The 20,647-nt window shown below is 34.1% G+C and overlaps 1 protein-coding gene across 1 annotated transcript in view; it reads left to right on the top strand.

Moving 5' to 3' along the window:
- Nucleotides 1-4,107: 4,107 nt before the first annotated feature.
- Nucleotides 4,108-20,647, top strand: part of spag1a (sperm associated antigen 1a) — a 32,135-nt gene continuing 15,595 nt past the window's right edge. The window contains exons 1-5 of the mRNA XM_056480174.1: nt 4,108-4,557; nt 6,454-6,553; nt 11,351-11,503; nt 13,489-13,643; nt 19,557-19,698. Of these exons, the coding sequence (XP_056336149.1) occupies nt 4,206-4,557; nt 6,454-6,553; nt 11,351-11,503; nt 13,489-13,643; nt 19,557-19,698 (902 nt within the window). The 5' untranslated portion in view covers nt 4,108-4,205. The remainder of the gene's footprint in view (nt 4,558-6,453; nt 6,554-11,350; nt 11,504-13,488; nt 13,644-19,556; nt 19,699-20,647) is intronic.

Genomic DNA, 20,647 nt, shown 5'->3' with positions numbered 1-20,647 from the left:
TCAGAGTTGTGTGTGTGTTGTATCAGGACACAAATGTGTATAGCAAGGATATGGTGAATTTAAGAGTGTATTGCTGATGTCCCCATTTCTCCAAAAACGTATATATATTTTAAATAGAATGTAATATTTGAATACATAAAAATACATATGAATTTATAAATCATATAGGTTTAACTAGAGTTTCGTTTTAGGGATAGGGTAGGGAAAATTTTGATTGTAAAGTATAAAAACAATGGAAACCTATGGAATTATTATTTATTTTTTTTTGTTTACAGTTTCAATTCATAAGAAACTGTCAGTTTTTTGTTTCTTATTGTTTATTGTATTGTTTGTTTCTCTTCTTTTATTTAGTTTCACCTAAATAACATAACAACTAAACTAAAAGTAATACCTACATGAACATAAAACCAAGCCTAATACTAAAAAGAAAATTAAAATAATTAGGTTTCAAAAACTAAAATGGAAAAAGAAAAACTAATTCAAACTATTAATTACGCTACAAGAACTAGACAAAAATATTCTGTACAAATTCAATTGGATAATCAGTTTTCATGATCACAAATTTGCCAACATTTTCACAGTAGACTAGAACATTTTCAATGTTTTAAATTTTCCAATGTTCCATGTCTTCAGTGTGCATTAGAAAATGTTTTTTTTTTTTTACTTTATACTTTATTTCAAAATCCCTCTTTCTGTTTGTGTGTTAATATATTTAGTGATTTCTGAGTGAAAACTCACCACAGTGTATACCAAATTTTGAACGGCAGAGCAACCAAAATCAATATTTTATTGTTTCACAACACAAACAGCCTTATTTTTCCTTTGGATACAAAGCACAGAAATGACACCATCAAAAAGTACTCTCCAGTAGCCGAAAATCAACCCAAATCCCAGTGACCCTAAACAATGTCAATTAATGTCTCTGTATAATAAATTAAATAAAAATTCAAACCTACACCAAAATACAATGACATAAATCGAATTTTAGAAAAAAAATAATAAATAATTTAAATAATATTTAAAAAAAAAATTAAAAATTGTGAATGATACTAAAATATGGTCTTTACAAACAAATTCAGAATGAAATTAGTTTTTTATGCATAAATCATACAGCAAAGTAACTAACATTTACACAGTGACCTACACCTTTTTTAAAATATATATTTTCCATTTCCATCTATTTAGTGTCTCTGAGAAAGATTTCACTGTAAAAGTGATCAAATAAAGATTACCGGAGTGTGCTTTACAAGAAAATTCTGTTTTATATTTTTACATCGAAATGTCAAGAAAGAAATTTGTTCCTGAAACAACACTGAGCAACGTTTCAGTTTGTTTTTTTAATAATGGCTCATTCACAAAAAATCAACTGTGTTTACATTGTCTGTTTAGATTTTAATTCAATGTCAATGTCGTGCAGTTTCTTTGTAATCAACAAACTTATTAGCATCTTCTGTGAAAATGGTTTCTGGTCTTCTACATTTGTACAGTGACCTAGACCAGTGTTTCCCAACCCTGTTCCTGGAGGCACACTAACAGTACATATTTTCGGTGTTTCTCTTATCTGACCCATTAACTTCAGGTTTTGGAGCCTCTTCTAATGTTCTGATGAGTTGATTCAGGTGTGTTTGATGAGGGAGAGGTTGAAAATGTGGACTGTTGGTGTGCCTTCAGGAACAGGGTTGGGAAACACTGACCTAGACAACTTACCAAATTCTAAAGTGCTTTTAAATATCGATATTCTTTGTGTTCTGAGAAACATTTCAAAGTTGCAAAAATTTGTAAATAATAATTATAAATATCAAAAACTATTATTTCTAATGATTGTTTCTGAATATTTATAATAATATTATTTATAATACATACAAAATGTTTATTTTTAAGTTTTTTATTATCAAAGTTGTAAATAAAGATTATAAATATAAATATTTCTAATAATTTATTTCTAATATTATTTCTAATAATTAAAATATTTTTACTTCAGAATTTTGTTTAATTTTCAAACTTGTAAATAAAGATTATAAATATAAATATTATTTTTTAAATAATTTACTATAATATAATTTCTAATAATATATTTAAAAGGCCGTCATGGTGGTGCAGCAGGTAGCACGATTGCTTCACAGCAAGAAGGTCGCTGGTTCGAGCCTTGGCTAGGTCAGTTGGTATTTCTGTGTGGAGTTTGCATGTTCTCCCCGTGTTGGCGTGGGTTTCCTCCGGGTGCTCCGGTTTTCCCCACAGTCCGAGGACATGCGCCATAGGTGAATTGGGTAAACTAAATTGGCCGTAGTGTATGTGTGTGAAAGAGTGTGTATGGGTGTTTCCCAGTGTTGGGTTGTGGCCAGAGGGGCATCCACTGTTTAAAACATAAGCTGGCGGTTCATTCCGCTGTGGCAACCTCTGATTAATAAAAAGGACTAAGCTCAAAAGAAAATGAATGATATAATTAAAATAATTAATTACAATATTTTTACTTCAGAATATCAAATTTAATTTCAAAGCTGTAAATGAAGATTATAAATAAAAAAAAATTATGTCTAATAATGTTTTTTTGAATATTTCTAATAGTATTTCTAAAAATAATGTTATTTTCACTTCAGAATTTCAAGTTTAATTTTGAAAGTCGTAAATAAAGATTATAAATATTAATAATTGTTTCTAAATAGGCGACACGGTGGCTCAGTGGTTAGCACAATCGCCTCACAGCGAGAAGTTAGCTGGTTCAAGTCCCGGTTGGGTCAGTTGGCATTTCTATTTGGAGTTTGCATGCTCCCCCCGTGCTGGCGTGGTTTTCCTCCGGGTGCTCTGGTTTTTCCTACAAGTCCAAAGACATGCGGAATAGGTGAACCGAATAAACTAAAGTGGCCATAGTTTATGTGTGTGAATGAGAGTGTAAGGGCGTTTCCCAGTACTGGGTTGCACCTGGAAACGCTGTGTAAAACATATGCTGGATAAGTTGGTGGTTCATTCCTCTGTGGCGACCCCTGATGAATAAAAGGACTAAGCCGAATAAAAATCAGTGAACATCAAATTTAATTTTCAAAGCTGTAAATGAAGATTATTAATATAAAACATGTTTAATTATTTTTAATAATATTTCTAAAAATTATATTTTTGCTTCAGAATTTCAAGTTTAATTTTCAATGTTGTCAGTAAAGATTATAAATGTTGATAAATATGGTTTCTAATAATTTATTTCAAAGTATTTCTAACAATATTATTTATAATACTTACAATAACTTTACTTCGGAATTATATTTCATTCTGCTTTGTCCCTTTAATAATCAGAGGTCACCACAGCAGAATAAACAACCAACTTATCCAGCACATGTTTTACACAGCGGATGCCCTTCCAGCTGCAACCCAGTACTGGGAAACATCCATACACACTCCTTCACAAACACAGACTATGGACAATTTAGTTTATTCAATTCACCTATAGCGCACGTCTTTGGACTGTGGGGGAAACCAGCGCACCCAGAGGAAACTCACGCCAACACTGGGAGAACATGCAAACTCCACACAAAAATGTCAGCTGACGCAGCAGGACTCGAACCAGGGACCTTCTTGCTGTGAGGTGACAGCGTTAACCACTGAGCCACTGTGCCTGCCTTCAGAATTTTAAGTATAATTTTGAAAGTTGTAAATAAAGATAATAAATGTTAATAAATATTGCTTTTAATAATTTATTTCTAATAATTACAATATTTTTACTTTAGATGTTCACGTTTAATTCCAAGTCCTACGTAATAAATTTTCCAGTCAAGTCATTTTTTTTCTGAGGGGTCTGCAAAATGTTCAATTGGCTGCTCACAGTAAGCAACCTTTTGAGGACAAAATCAATACTTTATTTCTTGACTAAAGAACAAGCAGCCTTATTTTTACTCTGAACTCCAATATCAATCGCAAAGATGTCATCATAAATAAAATAAAAAACCCTGGAGAGCCCAGTGAACCTAAACGGTGTCATCTGAAGGTCTCTGCAGTGTATTTTCCGCACGAGGGAAACCTTTCAGAACTGCTGCTTCAGAGTAAAACCACCCCCACTCTTCTGCAGCAGCGGAGGCCCCTCCTTCCAGTGACGTCACAGCAGGAGGTGTGTCCTCTGAATCTGTTTCAGTCTGCGCAGGGAACAGGAAGAGTGTGCATGAGAGTGCGTGTGTGTGAGAGAGAGAGGACGAGAGCTCGCTGTACTGTATCGGGCAGCCATGGGCAATGCACAGAAGAAGGGCCCCGGTTACAGAGAAGGAGGGGGCCCAAACTCTCAACCCGGGACACCGGGGCGCAGGAGGAGCCATGGACTAAATAACGCAGCCAACTCAAAGGAAGTCCCAGGCAGCAGCCCGGCAGCGAATGGTAGCCTTCCAGCCGGCAAGAGCCAGGATGAGCCTCAGGGACTCGGATCTGCCGGGGAAAGCTGTAATCTGGACGCCCCGTGTGGAGCCCTTCCTCCTCCACTGGCCCGGCTCAAAAACCAGGGCAATATGTTGTTCAAGAATGGACAGTTTGGGGACGCGCTGGAGAAATACACACAGGCCATTGACGGATGTATAGAAGCTGGTAGAGTACAAAATATTGTTTTTATTGATTAATGTTATTTAAATGAGATATACTGGAGTAGCTGTGATTATATATCATCTTTAGGTGTAAAGAAGGATGTATAGAAGTGTTTTAAGGGTGTTGTAGGACGTATAGAAGCTGGCAGTGTATAAATATAGTGTGGTTTTTGTTTGTTTAATGTTATTTAAATGAGATATATTGGAGTGGCTGTGATTATATATCATTTTTAGGTGTATAGAGGGATGTATTGAAGTGTTTTAAGGGTGTAGAAGGATGTATAGAAGCTGGTAGAGTATTAATACAGTTTGTTTGTTTTTTGTTTAATGTCATTTAAATGAGATATACTTGACTATCTGTGATTATTTATCATTTTAAGGTGTATAGAAGGGTGTATTGAAGTGTTTTAAGGGTGTAGAAGAATGTATAGAAGCTCTTAGAGTAAGAATATGTTTTTTTTGTTTAATGTTATTGAAATGAGATATAACGGAGTGGCTGTGATTATATATACTTTAAGGTGGTTGTTTTTATTCTTAATATATTGACTTAAAAGCGCTGGACTTAAGCAATGGAAGTGTTTGTGTGAAGGACATTTCATGTGTGTAAAATAATATATTTCACATTTCTAGGGAACTAAAGAGTCATTTTATAATATAGCAGTATTTTATTATAATTTATGGATTTTAAAGTACTCATGTAACCAACCAATTTCAGAAATGTCAAATAATGCGTGTATGTCTCATGTTAAAATAGTGCATTACAGTTTTTGCTCTCATCTTAATTACATTTTTTACAAGGTGAAACTGGCTTAAAAATCATATCTATGTAAAAATCACACTATTTTGGTAACGCTTAATTATATTTGACATTTATTACGTATTTATCGTATTTTATTATATTGAATGTACAGTATTGTGACTTAAAAGTAAAAAAAAAACATTTTAAATATTCTGCTTCATGGTGGATATATAATTATTATCATTTTTTACATATATTTATTTATTTTTTTCATATTTTGGTGCTTGACATTTTTTGGTTAAATAGTTAACAGATTTTGGTGTTCCAAATGGATATGTTTTGGTAAGGCAACCTTTGCCATTGATAACTTTTTTAATATCCTGACTTGAAAGTTTTGGGTTTTCATTTACTCTACTGAATACAACTATTTTGTCTATTTGAAACTGTGTATATATGTATGTGTGCTAAAATCTCATATTCTTTTAAATTCCATTTCTGCAAGGTGACAATTTCTATTATTTTGACTAATACCAAAATATTTCGATGGCTTTGATGAGATACAAGTATTACTCTTGAAATAATAGATTTAACAGCTTTCAATGTTGTTTTACGGTAACTTAGCATACAGTAACAGCATACTGCAAGTTCCCCATTAGCAAGTTTGCCATCACGTGTAAATGAATCATCTGGTAATATGCGCTGTGAAACCCTCTATTGCACAAAACATTGCATGGATCCTTTTCAGCAGCGTTGAGTAATGCAGAGGTTCATTCAACAACTCGGGCTCAACTGTCTAGAGTTCCTATTGAAACCAAGCATGTATCAACCCATGACATTTTGAACGCCACCAGCTGCAGTTTTGGTTTAATTAGAAGTGAAAGTGTTTGACGAGAGCCTTCGCTCATTTCTGACACATCGCATTGTAGGTGTGCCGGGTAAACTTACGTAATGAATGGCTGGGACATGCCTCTCTAAACCGAGCTTCCCTCAGTGTGTTTATTCGATGACTAGTTGTGTTTGTAACATGATATCAGGTGACCAAACGGCAGGTTTTCCACAATGAAAGGCCGCCTGCACTATGAACCCTTCCTCCCACGTGTCTCCATGCAGAACTAAAGCTGCTTTCTCAGGCTATTTTCAGTGTTGCGCTTGTATTCGCAGGTATCGACAGCCCAGAGGATCTCTGTGTTCTGTACTCCAACAGAGCTGCGTGCTTCCTCAAAGATGGAAACAGCGCAGACTGCATTCAGGACTGCACCAGGTTCATTCACATCCACACACACACACACACACAATTCACTCAGTGAAATAAAAGTGCCAAGAAGAACCAAAAAAGGGATGTTTTTACTGCAAGATGCCTTCTTTTGGATCCCTAAAGAGCCTTTTAGTAATAACCATTTTTTTCTTAGTGTGAAGAACATTTTAATAAACTTTTTGTGGAATGAAACGTTTTCAGTGATTTTAAAGGTTCTTCATTGAACCATCAGTCAGTGTTGGGTCAGTTATTTCTAATAAGTAATTATTTACTAATTACGTCATTAAAATTGTGTTTAAATTACTTTTCTTATTACTTTGTCTGAAAGACTTAAATACTCGAAAGTAATTTAATAATTTGGCTCAGTATTAAAAATACCTATAAATCTCATACACAGTAGACAAACTATTAAACTATTAATTAATATATAGTTTAATTCTTTAAAGAGCCCATATTGTACATGAAATAGGGTCATATTTAGGTTGTAAGGGTCTCCAACAACAGTCTAATATGCATGCAAGGTCAAAAAACACTGTCATGGTCTTATAATCTGCATTTATTTTTACCTAATTATCCCAGCGACTCCCATATGAATCGTTCAGCGATTCATTTGTACCCAAACCCGTCCTCAGCGCGACGGTAATCTGCGCTGATTGGACCGATGACAGCCTGCTGTGATTGGTCGACACGGACAAGGCTTCAGCGCGAGACAGAGTGAAATGCCCAGCTGCTAATCAACTATATAAAAGTAGTCACAGTGCACACACGCTTCATAGTGGATTTTGGCTGCCAGTGGGTGAATGTAAACACAGACGATGGACTAGAAAATACTGACGACTAACTATTTTATTGAGCAAAAAGTCCAAGAACTGGCGAGGAGATCTCCTAGCCCTTCAGTCTACCAGCTCTTTTCACATATACACACACACACACACAGGGCCGGCGCATCCAGAATAGAGAGGGCGCGGCGGCGTTGGCGACACCTCCCTCACCACCCGCGTCCTTAGTTATATCCGCGAATACCCATCTGCACAGCGTGACTTCATTCGACCAGTGTCTGTGTGTGTGACTTTTTTTTTCTGTTAGTGGGCGGGGCCACAGGTTTCAAATCTCCCGGGTTTGCGCGCACAACTACTTGTGTTTCGTAGCCGCGTCATCACGAAACACCTAATGACTCGTTATCAAGACGACTCGTTTGAAGCACTATGAGTCGACTCTTTTATAGATGAATCAACAGTTTTAAACACTGTACACTTACAGATTTAAGCCTTAGCTGGATATTTCACTTCACTTAGAGCTGTGTTACACACTACATGGAAGAGCATTTTCAAAAACCCATAATATGGGCTCTTTAAATTTAAGTCATACAGAACTTTATGTAATGCTTAAATTTTGAAAAAGCATTATATGAACCAAACCAAAATGTTTAAAAGACCAAATCTCCTATTTAAGTTTATTGTTATTGCAAGTGCAACTGTTGGACTATTTATTGTGTACTATAATTGTTTAGTATCTAGTTATTATCAAAATATTGAAATAATTTTCTGTAATATACAGAGGGTCAAAATTATCCCTCCTTTAATTTTTCTATAATAAATATTTCTCAAATGATGCTTAAAGTCGTGCTCAGAGTTTGAGCATGCGAAATTATCTCGTGCGATGCTGTGAAATGGAGCAGGATTAATAAGATGATTAGACATTAAAAGAAGTGAGCGACTGCTCCATATTTTGACTTTCTGTACAGATAGGTCATGTTTTGATCTACTATTGGTCTCACACAATCACGTGATGCTATTTCGCAGATCAGACTCCAAGCTTGAACTTTTGTACGCAGCGACAATCAAAACTTGTCGCACGAGCTTGCGTTTCCCGTCTACCACATTCGCGTGCATAAGAATGGAAGTCTATGGCACGAAAAAAATGCAGTTTGACCTTGGCTTATGGTCACTTTTTTCACAGTATTGCCTATAGTATTTTTTCCTCTAGAGAAATCTTAATTGTTTTATTTCAGCAAGAATAAAAGCATTTAAGGTCAAATTATTATTAGCTCCTTTAAGCTATATTATTTATCGACTGTCTACAGAATAAACCATCATTATACAATTTTGCCTAATTACCATAACTTGCCTAGTTACACTAATTAACCTAGTTAAGCCTTTAAATGTCAGTTTAAGCTGAATACTAGCATCTTGAAAAATATCGAGTAAAATATTATTTACTGTCATCGTGGCAAAGATAAAATAAATTAGTTATTAGGAATTAGTTATTAAACTATTATGTTTAAAAATGTGTTGAAAAAAAAATCTTGTTTCTGTTAAACAGAAACTGGGAAAAAAATATACGGGGGGCTCATAGTTCTGATTTCAACTGTATGTACACACACATTACATTATGAACTAACTTTGTTTCTTAAGCATGTTCAATTGTCTTGATAAATGTAACATTTTTTCTTAAATATTTTATTATTCTGTGAATTACATTTGCTTTTTAAAAATACAATAAAATTGCATCCCTAAATTAATTTATACAGAACGGTTGAATTTGTGTATAATATTTTATGCATAATAATATACTTTAATTAAATGACCTAAAAATTAAATGCTATCCCTTTACTTTTTTTAGTAGAAATTTTATTTAAATAAATTAACTTGCTACTTGTAACTAATTTCAGCCTACACTGCCATCAATGGCAATAAAAAAACCTTTATTTTGTAGAGTTTACACAATAATGAGAGGCACAGTGCTGTGTTTAGCTTGGATTTACGTGTGAGGTAATAGCAAGTGCGTGTGATTGTCTCAGAAAGATTAACACTCAAAGCGGTCAGTTGTACAGTAAGGAGCTTTACCAACAGACTGGTTAACCGGCACTAAACCCAGAGCGTCTGTTACCATGTTCTGCTCCACTGGAGGGAAACGATCATTTTCACCATCAATGAGTCTTGCAAATATACTTTACACTCTCCTATTTGGATGCATCCATTTTTACGGCAAGACACTTGAGGCAAAAACCGTTTTTAATGCACTGGTCAGTTTTAGGATTTTGACTTTTTTGGTTTTATATATTTTATTTTCAGGTATTTCATGGTCAATATTATTAGCCTCCTTACATATTTTTTTCGACATCATTATACAATGATTTACCTAATTACCTTAACTTGCCTAGTTAACCTACTTAACCTAGTTAAGCCTTTAAATGTCTCTTTAGTCTGAATACTAATATTTTGAAAAATATCTAATAAAATATTATTTACTGTCATCACAGAAAAGATAAAAGAAAACAGTTATTAGAAATTAGTTATTATGTTTAGAAATAGGACATATAAAAGAATTAAAATTTAAGAGGAGGCTAATAAGTCTGACCTATTGAATGCTTTTTACAGCAAGATAACTTTATATATAATAAGCCTGATTATATGGAACAACTCACAGAATTGTGAGTTGTTGTTTTTTTCGGCTGACTCTTTTCCCAAATTTTTCTCTGTGAAAACATTACAGTCTTATTTGTAAAAATAAAAATGCTAACAATAATTAAACAATAATTGTATAACCTGACCTCAAATTAGTGAATATTTAATTAAATAATGACTTAATTGTTTATGTAAACTAAATATTTTATACTCTCAGAAATAAAGTTCACTTTTCAAAAGAACACTTTCATAGTTTTAAACAAATTGTATCTTTAAATTACAAAACTACAGTGGCCAAAAAAACTCAAATGTGCTGCAAGTTAAGAAAACAAACTCTCACAACACATGCAAATAAAGAAACTTACTGCAGACCACAACAGAAATGTGTCAGGCAATCCGCCAAAAGGACGAACTCGGCTAGTTCCTGTTTAGAGGTCATTTACGTTAATTGTGCAATTCATCAGATTATTAGGGCTAAAATATACAAACAACAAGAAACTATAAGACCAGGATGTGTAAAAAAAAAACACCTCTCAGATCTCCAACAATGCTGCTGACTCTAAACAGGAAGCAGCCAGTTTGTCACTTTTTGGGGTTCCCCAATAATTTTAAATATCAAATTCTCCAAAATTGCTTGACAAGCTTAGGATTAAATGTCATATTAGGAATCACCATTACAATTAAACAACTGTTTCATCTCTAAATGTTCGAATCACACAAAATCTGCAGAAACTCATGCCCTCCCCCAGAGAATCGTCAGTCAATAGCGATTGACGATTGGCTCCTGTACTCGTAGGCGGGGCTTCATTCGCCATATTGACTGTTAAAATTTTCCCCATTCAAAACTATCCGAGTGACATGTCTTGAGTATTCTATAGTCTTTGCTAAAGTTGAGCTGACTTCATATTACTTAAGATCAAAGATTGGTGCAAACTCACTTGAAACTGGCTAGCCAGGCTAGCCAGCTAATCCAGCTTCATAGTACAGACATTCTGTTACTGTTTTTATTAGCATGTGTGTTTTTTGACTTGCAGCACATTTGAGCTCTCTCAGCCACCGTACAATACAGGCCATTTTGATACAAATGTTTACATTTTGAAAACATCCCAGTCATAGTTCATGTACCTAATAACTAATAACTAATATATTCAATCAAATTATGATGATTTTTTTTACTCTGTTTACCTGCCGTATCTTGCCTTAATCAATCAAAGCTGCTCTTTTCAAACAAATAAACCTAACAGCAGTTTTATTAACTCAAATTGTCAGGAATGTTTCCAAAACAGTCAACAGCTTCATGAATGGTCTCTTACGTTGTGCTGGAGAGTTCACTGTAGGGCACCGGTCAGGATCAGAGAAAGATGTTGATCCTCTGTCTCATCCGGTTTATTTATAGGGCGCTGGAGCTCCACCCCTTCTCGCTGAAGCCCCTCCTCCGGCGAGCGATGGCCTATGAGTCTCTGGAGCGCTACAGGAAAGCCTATGTGGATTACAAAACAGTGCTGCAGATTGACATCAGTGTGCAGGCCGCTCATGACAGTGTGCACAGGTACAGTTCACAGACTACACAGATACATACAGTTTTTATACACACACAGTTTTAATGGATTTATTTTTAGTGTATATAATTAATAATGTATATATTAATACTGGATATAATTTTACTGTAAAATAAATTTACTATAGGACAAATTAGACTTTAGACTATTAGACTTTATATACTGCAAAATTTGCAAAATTTTTAGTATAGATATGTAAATATTCATAAACGCTCTTCAAAATATAATTCAAAAAGAAAATAAGTTTTACATATTTGTGCATATGCTATTGGTAGATTAGTAGATTCAGTTTATTATTTACCAAAGAGCTAATTCCAGTTTGTTTTATTTATTTAATTTAAATATTACTTTTTTTATTTAAAAAATGTTTTGCCTGAACTTGACTCTACCTTTAAAAATAAATTCAGCATTTAAAAATTTTCCTAACTAAGTCCAGACATACTTTATTTTGAAAATCCTTTCAGGCTTAATTAAATTTGCTTCTCAATGAAATTGATCTTGATTTAACAATGTTTATATATTTTCTATAAAACAAGACTAAAAATACTGCATAATAATTTTTTTACAGTGTTTCAGTGTTCTTCGGGTGGTCTTTTCACTCTAAGAATTTTCAATTTTTTATAGTAAACCAAAAGTGTTTTCTTTTTATTATCAGTAATGTTTTAATGGTTCCGTGAAAATGTAAAAAAAATGTAGATGTTAGTTTCAGTCTGTTTTAAGGATATCTATATGCTAGTGTGCTTCAAAACAGTGAGAGAATTTTGTTTCAGAACACATAAAACAAATATAAACATGTAAAGCTTGTAGTTTGTCACTTCTGCTTAAATCACCTCATACTACATTCTCTCTTAACCAATCACTCTCTAGTATCTGACATGCCCCGCCCCCTTTAAGACGCTTTTCATTTGATGCGCTTGAGCTCAATCGCTCTCATATAGAAGCTACTTTATGTCCCACCCACTCTACATTTTTCAATTGAGATTACATCAAACATCGAATAAAAATGCACATTTCAAAGGACTTCACGGGACTTTTAAATAATCTGGTTGTGCAAATAATTATATATCCTTTTAATAGTTTTTATTTGGCCAAATGTATTTTACTAGGTGGAATTTATGGTATGTATTTTAATAGATTTTATATTTAAAAGATTGGCTTTTTAATTAACGTTTTACATATTCTGATGAAGTCAACATTTTCTGAAACTATATATTAAGTTTTGGCTGTCATCAAAATGCTATTTATTTAGAGTAGAATAGAAAACTTTCTATTAAATGCTATTTTTTACAGTACAATACAAAACTTTCTGTTTTAAGATCTTAAAATGAGTTATAATAGGCTATATGTGTTCCACCAACATTATTGGTGTAATTTGGCAATTTATTATTGTCATTATTGAGCACATAATCATATGGAGGATTCATTCAGTATAGCTTTTTTTTTTTTTTTTTTTACATTGAATTGTGTTTAAGGAAATTCTGGGAAACGGTCACACTTTATTTTGATGGTCCGTTTGTTGAATTTAAGTTACATTGCAACTAATTCTCATTAGACTATAAGTAGACAGTTAGGTTGGGTTAAAGTTAGGGTTTGTGTAAGTTGACATGTACTTGCAAAGTTTTTTATAGTCAGTTAAATGTCTGTTGAAGGAGCAGTATCAACAGATATTAAGCAGACTTACAACTAACGGACCATCAAAATAAAGTGTTACCTGGAAAACTGCCTGGCAGAAAGTTACCACCAGTACATTTTTCATTACAGAGCTCTTTAACTTGTAAATAAACAAAATTCCAAATGAATGAAAAATAAACTCCAATACTCAAGACATAACCATATTCTGTGCTTTCAAGTAAACGGACAAGTTAAGGACGCTTTGATACTCTTGCTGGAAACATAAGCAAATCAATTACTCGAGGAAATAATTTTGCTTGGTGAAATGGTAATCATTCCAGTAATGTCTGATATCTGCTCTCAGAATCACTAAAATGCTGATAGAGCAGGACGGTCCTGACTGGCGAGAAAAGCTTCCGGAGATTCCAGCGGTTCCTCTTTCTGCTCAGCAGCACCGCAAAGAAGAGCCCAGCGCAGAGCTCCTGCAGGCCCGAGCAGAAAGAGCAGAACAGGAGAAAGGTGAGCGTAAACACACACACACACACTGTGAAGTTATTCTGCATAACACCATAGCTATGCAGTCTGTAATCTGGGCAGTTTATTGTGTTTAAACTGGTTTTAAGGATGGCAAAGGTTGTGAAGGCCCTTATATGGTGATCGTTTGGGTGTGTTTCATGCAAATAACTACCCTTAGGCATTCTGTGGTTCATTTAAATGCAACATTAGAATAAGGCTGAGGGTCACTTGATTTGCATAAAGCACAAGTTGGAAATTTCTCTTAAGGCACTTTGCATGTAAATATGAAAAATCCATGCAATTATTAGCATATAAACGAAGCAGGATTATGCTAAATCAGCAACTATTGGAAGTTTCTGTTGAAACGAGGACTTTTTACACTAACGTTTATCCAAATGAGGATGATAGAAACAGATTGATTAGTTTAACATTGTGTATTTTTTTATTATATTTTTTATTTTAAATAAATAGAGGACAAGCAAACAGGGAGTTGTTGGTGTTGACGAAACAGATGTGTCCTCAGTTATTTCTTAAAACTCATCTGCTTGCATAAAGTTTGGCAACCATCATTTCACAACGGTTTCAAATGAGTTTCTTTATTCTGTTGTACACTGAAGAGCTCGAAGTGTTACTCGCTTTGTGTCAGCCTTTTGAATTTAATAAATGTAGCATCTTTGGTGTTGCCGCCTTTGTTGAATATAATTTGCACGTTTTGCGTATTTTGGCCGAGCACCCAGTTAAGAGGGATGTGCGTGCTTTTGTACAGTTTTTCAATGGTTAAAGGTTAACAGCTTCAAAAAATATCTTCTTCTGCATTCAATAAAACAGACAAAGTCAAACAGAATTGGAACAAGTGAAGGATGAGTAAAAGATGACAGAATTTTCATTTTGGGGTGATCTATCCCTTTAAAGGTGAAGTCCTTAAAGTCCTTGAAGGCGATTCTGTACTCCTTAGGAATCCCAGCAGGCACATGACGTCAGATTGACGTTGTACCTCAACATTGTGGGACGTTACTTTTTGTTAGGAAATGAAAATCGAGTTCAATGTCCAATGTTGTATTTTAGTTACTTTCCAACATAAACTAAAAACAACAAAATGTCATCGTCTAATAATGTTACAGCTTGTGCGAAGGTTACCAATGTGATGTCTATTAGACGTTGGATTTTGGTTGTCATGCCTGATGAATAAATGCCAGTATTTTACATAAATATAACGATGGTTTAAGATGTTGGCTCAACGTTAAACTTTGGTCACTTTTCAACAGAAGATGGTACCACAAAGTGACATTTGCTAGCAGCAAGCCATACAAATGTAAAAAAAAAAAAGTCTAAAACAGTAGAAAACAGTTGTTTTGTAGCAGTTGCTGTTGTCTGTGTTTTTCAGCATGAGGCTCTTAAGGTCTGTCAGATTTTGGGCTTTATGGCTTTTCACATCTCACATTTCTTCACATAATTATTAAATAGTATTATTTTTACTTTATTTTATTATAAAATATGAATATTTTATACTGCATATTTCAGCATCAGCTACTTTTCTGCTTTTGAATATGCATGCCTCTGTTGCCTAAAAACGTTCTGCTTCTGATAGCAAAAACATAACTTTACTTTGAGAGTAAAGAACAAAAAACTTTGTTCACCCTGTCTGCTGGAAAAAGTGAGGTATGCACCTTTGAGGGCAGTCTAGTAACTTATTACAAACATTATTGTATTTTTAGGGTAATGATTTCATAAAATATGACTACAGACATTCAAAGCTTAATGATAAAATCTCAACGAAAGCTTTGAATGTAAATTTGATGTGTCGATATGGTACAATCTTATATATGTTTATTTGGCCATACTTCAGACACTTTGTTTCTGTGTTTCAATTAAAAATCGTTTTTTTCTAAATGAAATTTTCCTTCTGCACTGAGCCATAATTCTTCACTTCATGGAAATTACATAAATTTACTTTACAGCAGTGGTGTAAAATAACCAATTAGAAATACTCAAATAACTGTAAGTAGTTTTTCTCAGGAATTGTGATTTACTGAGTAGTTTCAAAATGTGCACTTTTACTTTCTCTGAGTACATTTTAGTGCTTGTATCTGTACTTTTACTCCACTATTTTCCTTCAAACTGAAGTCACTACTTTTTTATTGATTGCCTGAGTAGAAAAATCATTTCTGGTATTTCTGTCCAATCAAATCCCAAATAGAAAAAAATAATAATCACATCATACTGAACTACCTCAAGACATGGGCACTTTATACATGCAGCAAACTGCTGGGAAGCATTAAAAGTATCCAAGAAGATGTCCAAAATCTTTAAATGTAATGATTGACTGTTTAGTCTGCATGTTACTAATGAGAAGATGAGGGACGTCTACTGAATGACGACTGAAAGTAGCAAATGACCTTCAACAATTACTAAATGCAGTACAGAATGTTACGTTTTCACACAAATTGCATGTAAACGCATCAACCTTTCACAGCGTAATACTACTCTTGAGTACTTTTAAAAAGGCTACTTTTTACTTACACTTTGAGTGATATTTTCAAAATATAGTTTTACTCTACTTGCACTACATTTTTGGGCAAATTTATATATATTTTAATTGAGCATAATTTTTTAGTACTCTTTCCACCACTGCTTCAGTTTCATTGATATCTGTATTTGAAAATTCTCTCTATTCACAGTATTTTATGAATTATGGACAGTTTAAAAGAGATTCCCAAAAATCATTTCCCATGTCCAACCAATTTTTATTAACCCGCTTTTTCCAAAGTTCAGATTTTTTTTCTGCTAGAAATGCATGCAAATGAGCAGATTTTAATGAATTGATGCATCATTTGCATATTTCAATATAACATTTTGTGAAACTTGTAAAACTAAATTTCAGTTCTTAATGTAATGAATCAGCTAGGTTGTGAGATGATAATTATTAGTAATATTATTTTTACCTTAATTGCTTTAACCTGTCACTAACTAGCTTAACCAGCAAGACTTCCTTGCTTGATCAGCTTCAGCAGGCTGACCATTATTATTACTGGTGAAAAGCATAACTATGCAGACCAGCACAAACTAGTCTGGACCAGCACGAATATCCAAGCTGAGGTTATATAAGAGCATTATGTGTATTTAACATAATGCATTTCAAAGCAAAAATCCATTCTGAAATAAAGAACTGCAAATTCAGGTCAATGCTTACAAACAGAGCATACTGTATGATTTATTTTAACATCTTATAAAGACATCTGCTGAGAAACTTTAGTTTGTATCACGTGTTGGTTACGTTTTTTTTTTTATTGTTCACAATAATTAAGCAAACACGCTGCATCTAACAGCATTTGTCAGCATGGATGTACAGCGCTTGATGGTAATCAATAATGTAAAAGCGTAACACAGTCAGCTCTCATCGTAATGGAAGCAGACGAGTCCGGTTTCACTCTGAGCCCACATGATCACGGAGCACACATTTCACCTGATCACATTCACAATGGACAACCTTTGCTCTGCTGTCCTTTGAGCCAGATGAGCTTAGATGAATGACATTATGCCTAACTGGAACTGAGGAAAACCAGTGCCAACTTGCCAAGTGTACTGCTGCTATAGTGGGTCTATTACAATAACACATTTAGGTTTCAAGAAATCTAAATGTTATTATTAATATAAACGTTCAGTAATTTAAAAAAAAGCTATAATAAAATTGGCAACAATAAGTAGTAAAATTATTAAAATTTAAAGGGCACCTATGATGAAAATCATCTTTTGTAAGCTGTTTGGACAGAACTGTGTGTAGGTATAGTGTGTCCACAGTCTCAATGAGGTTATATAAACACAATAAGTCTCTTTTTTTACTTTCCTGATGTTAAAATAGGATCCAAATCCCTCCCATTTTGAGGCCCACTGCAACGTAGGAGTGCTGTTTCCCCGCCCACTTAATTGATTGACAGCTGCCTATTAACATGCCTTCGCAGTAACGTGTTTAATCATATCAACAAGACAGGATGTGCGCAAAGCAACTGGGATTAAAAGATCTGTTCAGCTCTCTGTGATCATCAATCATCATCAAATGTGATGAAGAATGAGTTTTACAAGTTTAAAACATTTTTAATGCATGTTTGTAATTAATTACAGTGATTTTACCATCTTTATCACCACAGCCGCATGCCAGTATAATTATAATACAAGACACTATAATACCCGTGTCTCATCGTTGAAGAAAGGCTTGAATTCACTCCAAAACAAACACATCAAATAATCATTGGTAAAGATCTTACTGTAGTATTTCTCACAAACGTTACGTGAGATCTGCTTCCTTCATGTCTGTCACTGTGCTGTTTATCTGATGCAGCAGAGGAAGAGATTGAGGCACACTCTAACAGACACGTGGGAATGGTGAGTGGGAGAACTAGCATTAAAGGCACAGGCTACAAAAACAGCTACATTGTGTTCAGTGCAGAAAATTTCAATATCCAGAAAGGTATGATAAAAAATCTGATGGGTGTTTTGAGCTGAAACTACATTGTGGAGACACAAAAGACTTATCTTAAATCTTGAAAAATGGGTAAAATATGTGCCCTTTTAATTTTATGAAAATATAAAAGGTGGGTGATGCGGTGGCGCAGAGGGTAGCACGATCGCCTCACAGCAAGAAGGTTGCTGGTTCGAGCCTCAGCTGGGTCAGTTGGAATTTGCATGTTCTCCCCATGTTGGCGTGGGTTTCCTCCGGGTGCTCCGGTTTCCCCCATAGTCCAAAGACATGTGGTATAAATGAATTGGGTAGGCTAAATTGTCCGTAGTGTATGTGTGTGAATGAATGTGTATGGATGTTTCCCAGTGATGGGTTGCAGCTGGAAGGGCATCCGCTGCGTAAAACGTGTGCTGGATAAGTTGGCGATTCATTCCGCTGTGGCAAACCCAGATTAATAAAGGGACTAAGCCGAAAAGAAAATGAATGAATGAATATAAAAGGTAATTCAAAATAATAAATACTATAACAATATAGGAATATACATTTATGGAAACAATAATGGGACTAACTGAAAATATTCAGGAAGTGGATGTTTCTGGACTTTCCCCCCTTATTTTTCAGAAAATGAGTTGGTCAAAAACTCAAAATATCAAATGTTTTTATTTGTTGTGACTAAAAATCTTTCTGCAGTATTTTTACACCTAATTTTACTAATGTATTATTTAATTTGATTTAGTCATCATCATTATTATTTTTGACATATGTGTTTGAGTGAGATATTCATATGTCCCTTTTAGGTTTTTCGTGTGTGTGTGGATTGTAAATGGTTTAGTGTGTAGTTGAGTGTTATGAAGATTTTATTTATTATGCATTGATTAATAGTTTCATATTTCTACGGAAACTATTTTACTTTCACTCCAGAGGCTGCAGATGCAAAACAGGCTTTTGGCTAATTCTGACACACTGTACAGTACATTTCTGTATTATTATTTTGAGAAACCTTTAAAATATTTTGGAGCAGTAAACATGTCAGGCTAAATAATTCAAGTGAATCATCTACTTCTGCTGTCTTAATTAAGTTCCAAAACAGAGATTTCTTTACAATTTAAAACAGCATCTTTGGATATCTTTTTTGTTGGAGATACTGTTGTAATAAAAAAAAAATCATACGCATACCTTAGGAACGGTGTTGCAGAAAATTTTGACTTTTAAAACCTTGACTTTTTCAAACCGTGGTATACCTTAAAAACGGTTATCGTCCCATGCCTACATGACATAAAATAAAAATAAATAAGAATATCTACAAGGGAAATGTGCTTAAAAAATCTTGCAGACATTTAACCTTTTAGAGCATAATAAAGATCTAGGTCAGAGCAATATAAGTCGAGTAGACTGTGTGAACTACAGGACACTGTTTGGTATTCAAAAATGTAATTGTGCTGTATCTACTTTCTCCACAGCCAGAAAAGCAGAGGCTCGATTCACAATACTGAAACAAGAAGGAAATGACATGGTGAAGAACAGCCAGTTTCAAGGTGCCTCGGAAAAATACAGCGAGTGTCTGGCCATCAAACCCAACGAATGTGCCATTTACACCAACAGGTATACATGTGCAATTGATCTAGTGAAAACTGCCTCTGTTTACAATATTTTGCAAACTACAAACTGGAACAGCACACTAAAATAAATAGCGTACAGTGGAAACGTTGGAAATCACATCAATATACAAAGAGAACTGATTTTGTTGATAGCTTATAAACCTCTAAAGACAGACCTAATGTGAACTCGAGCGTTGGTAAATGCTTTTGTAATAATATATTCGATTGTAGAGGTCTTCAGACTGAATTATAATCAACTTACAATTTATTATTTTTTTTACATAATACTACAGGGTGGGCCATTTATATGGATACACCTTAATAAACTTATTGGGGATTTCACAGGAAAAACAATGGCGTGCTTGGTTTTAACGTAAATTAATTCTTTCATGAGTTATTTACAAGCCCTCTCACATATACTAATGTACCACAAACAGGACGCTAATATTACCATTTTATTAAGGTGTATCCATATAAATGGCCCACCCTGTACATTGTTGATGATTATGCAAAGAAATATCCACCAATCAAACACTGTAAAAACTGCTGGGTTACACACAAATCGATTAAGTTAACTCAATTGTTTTAATAAATGTAGGTAGATTGAACATAAAACAATATAGTTGTCACAAAAAACTCTAGGAATTGTGTTGTTTTAACTCATTTTAAATAAGTAGTTTGAACAAGCAGCAAAAGTATTTTTGAGCGATTAACATCAAGCAAAATCACCAACAGACACACAAACTAAAACAATGTTAACTACAGGTGACATAATTTCAGCCAGTGTTTCAGTCATTTCAGCATAATTGAATACCAAAACTTAATGCAAAATTAAACATGCTTATTTTGACCTGAACTTAAATACATAAAAGAAACAGCAGTCATGCTAAATTTTACAGTGCTCGCCCTATATGCGTACACCCCTCACGAATCTACCTTTTAAATTTGGATTT

This window comes from Danio aesculapii, chromosome 19 (genome assembly GCF_903798145.1).
Source record: "Danio aesculapii chromosome 19, fDanAes4.1, whole genome shotgun sequence".
NCBI classification, from domain to species: domain Eukaryota; kingdom Metazoa; phylum Chordata; class Actinopteri; order Cypriniformes; family Danionidae; genus Danio; species Danio aesculapii.
Note: the sequence above shows the minus strand (reverse complement) of the source record. Positions and strands in the feature narration are given on the sequence as shown.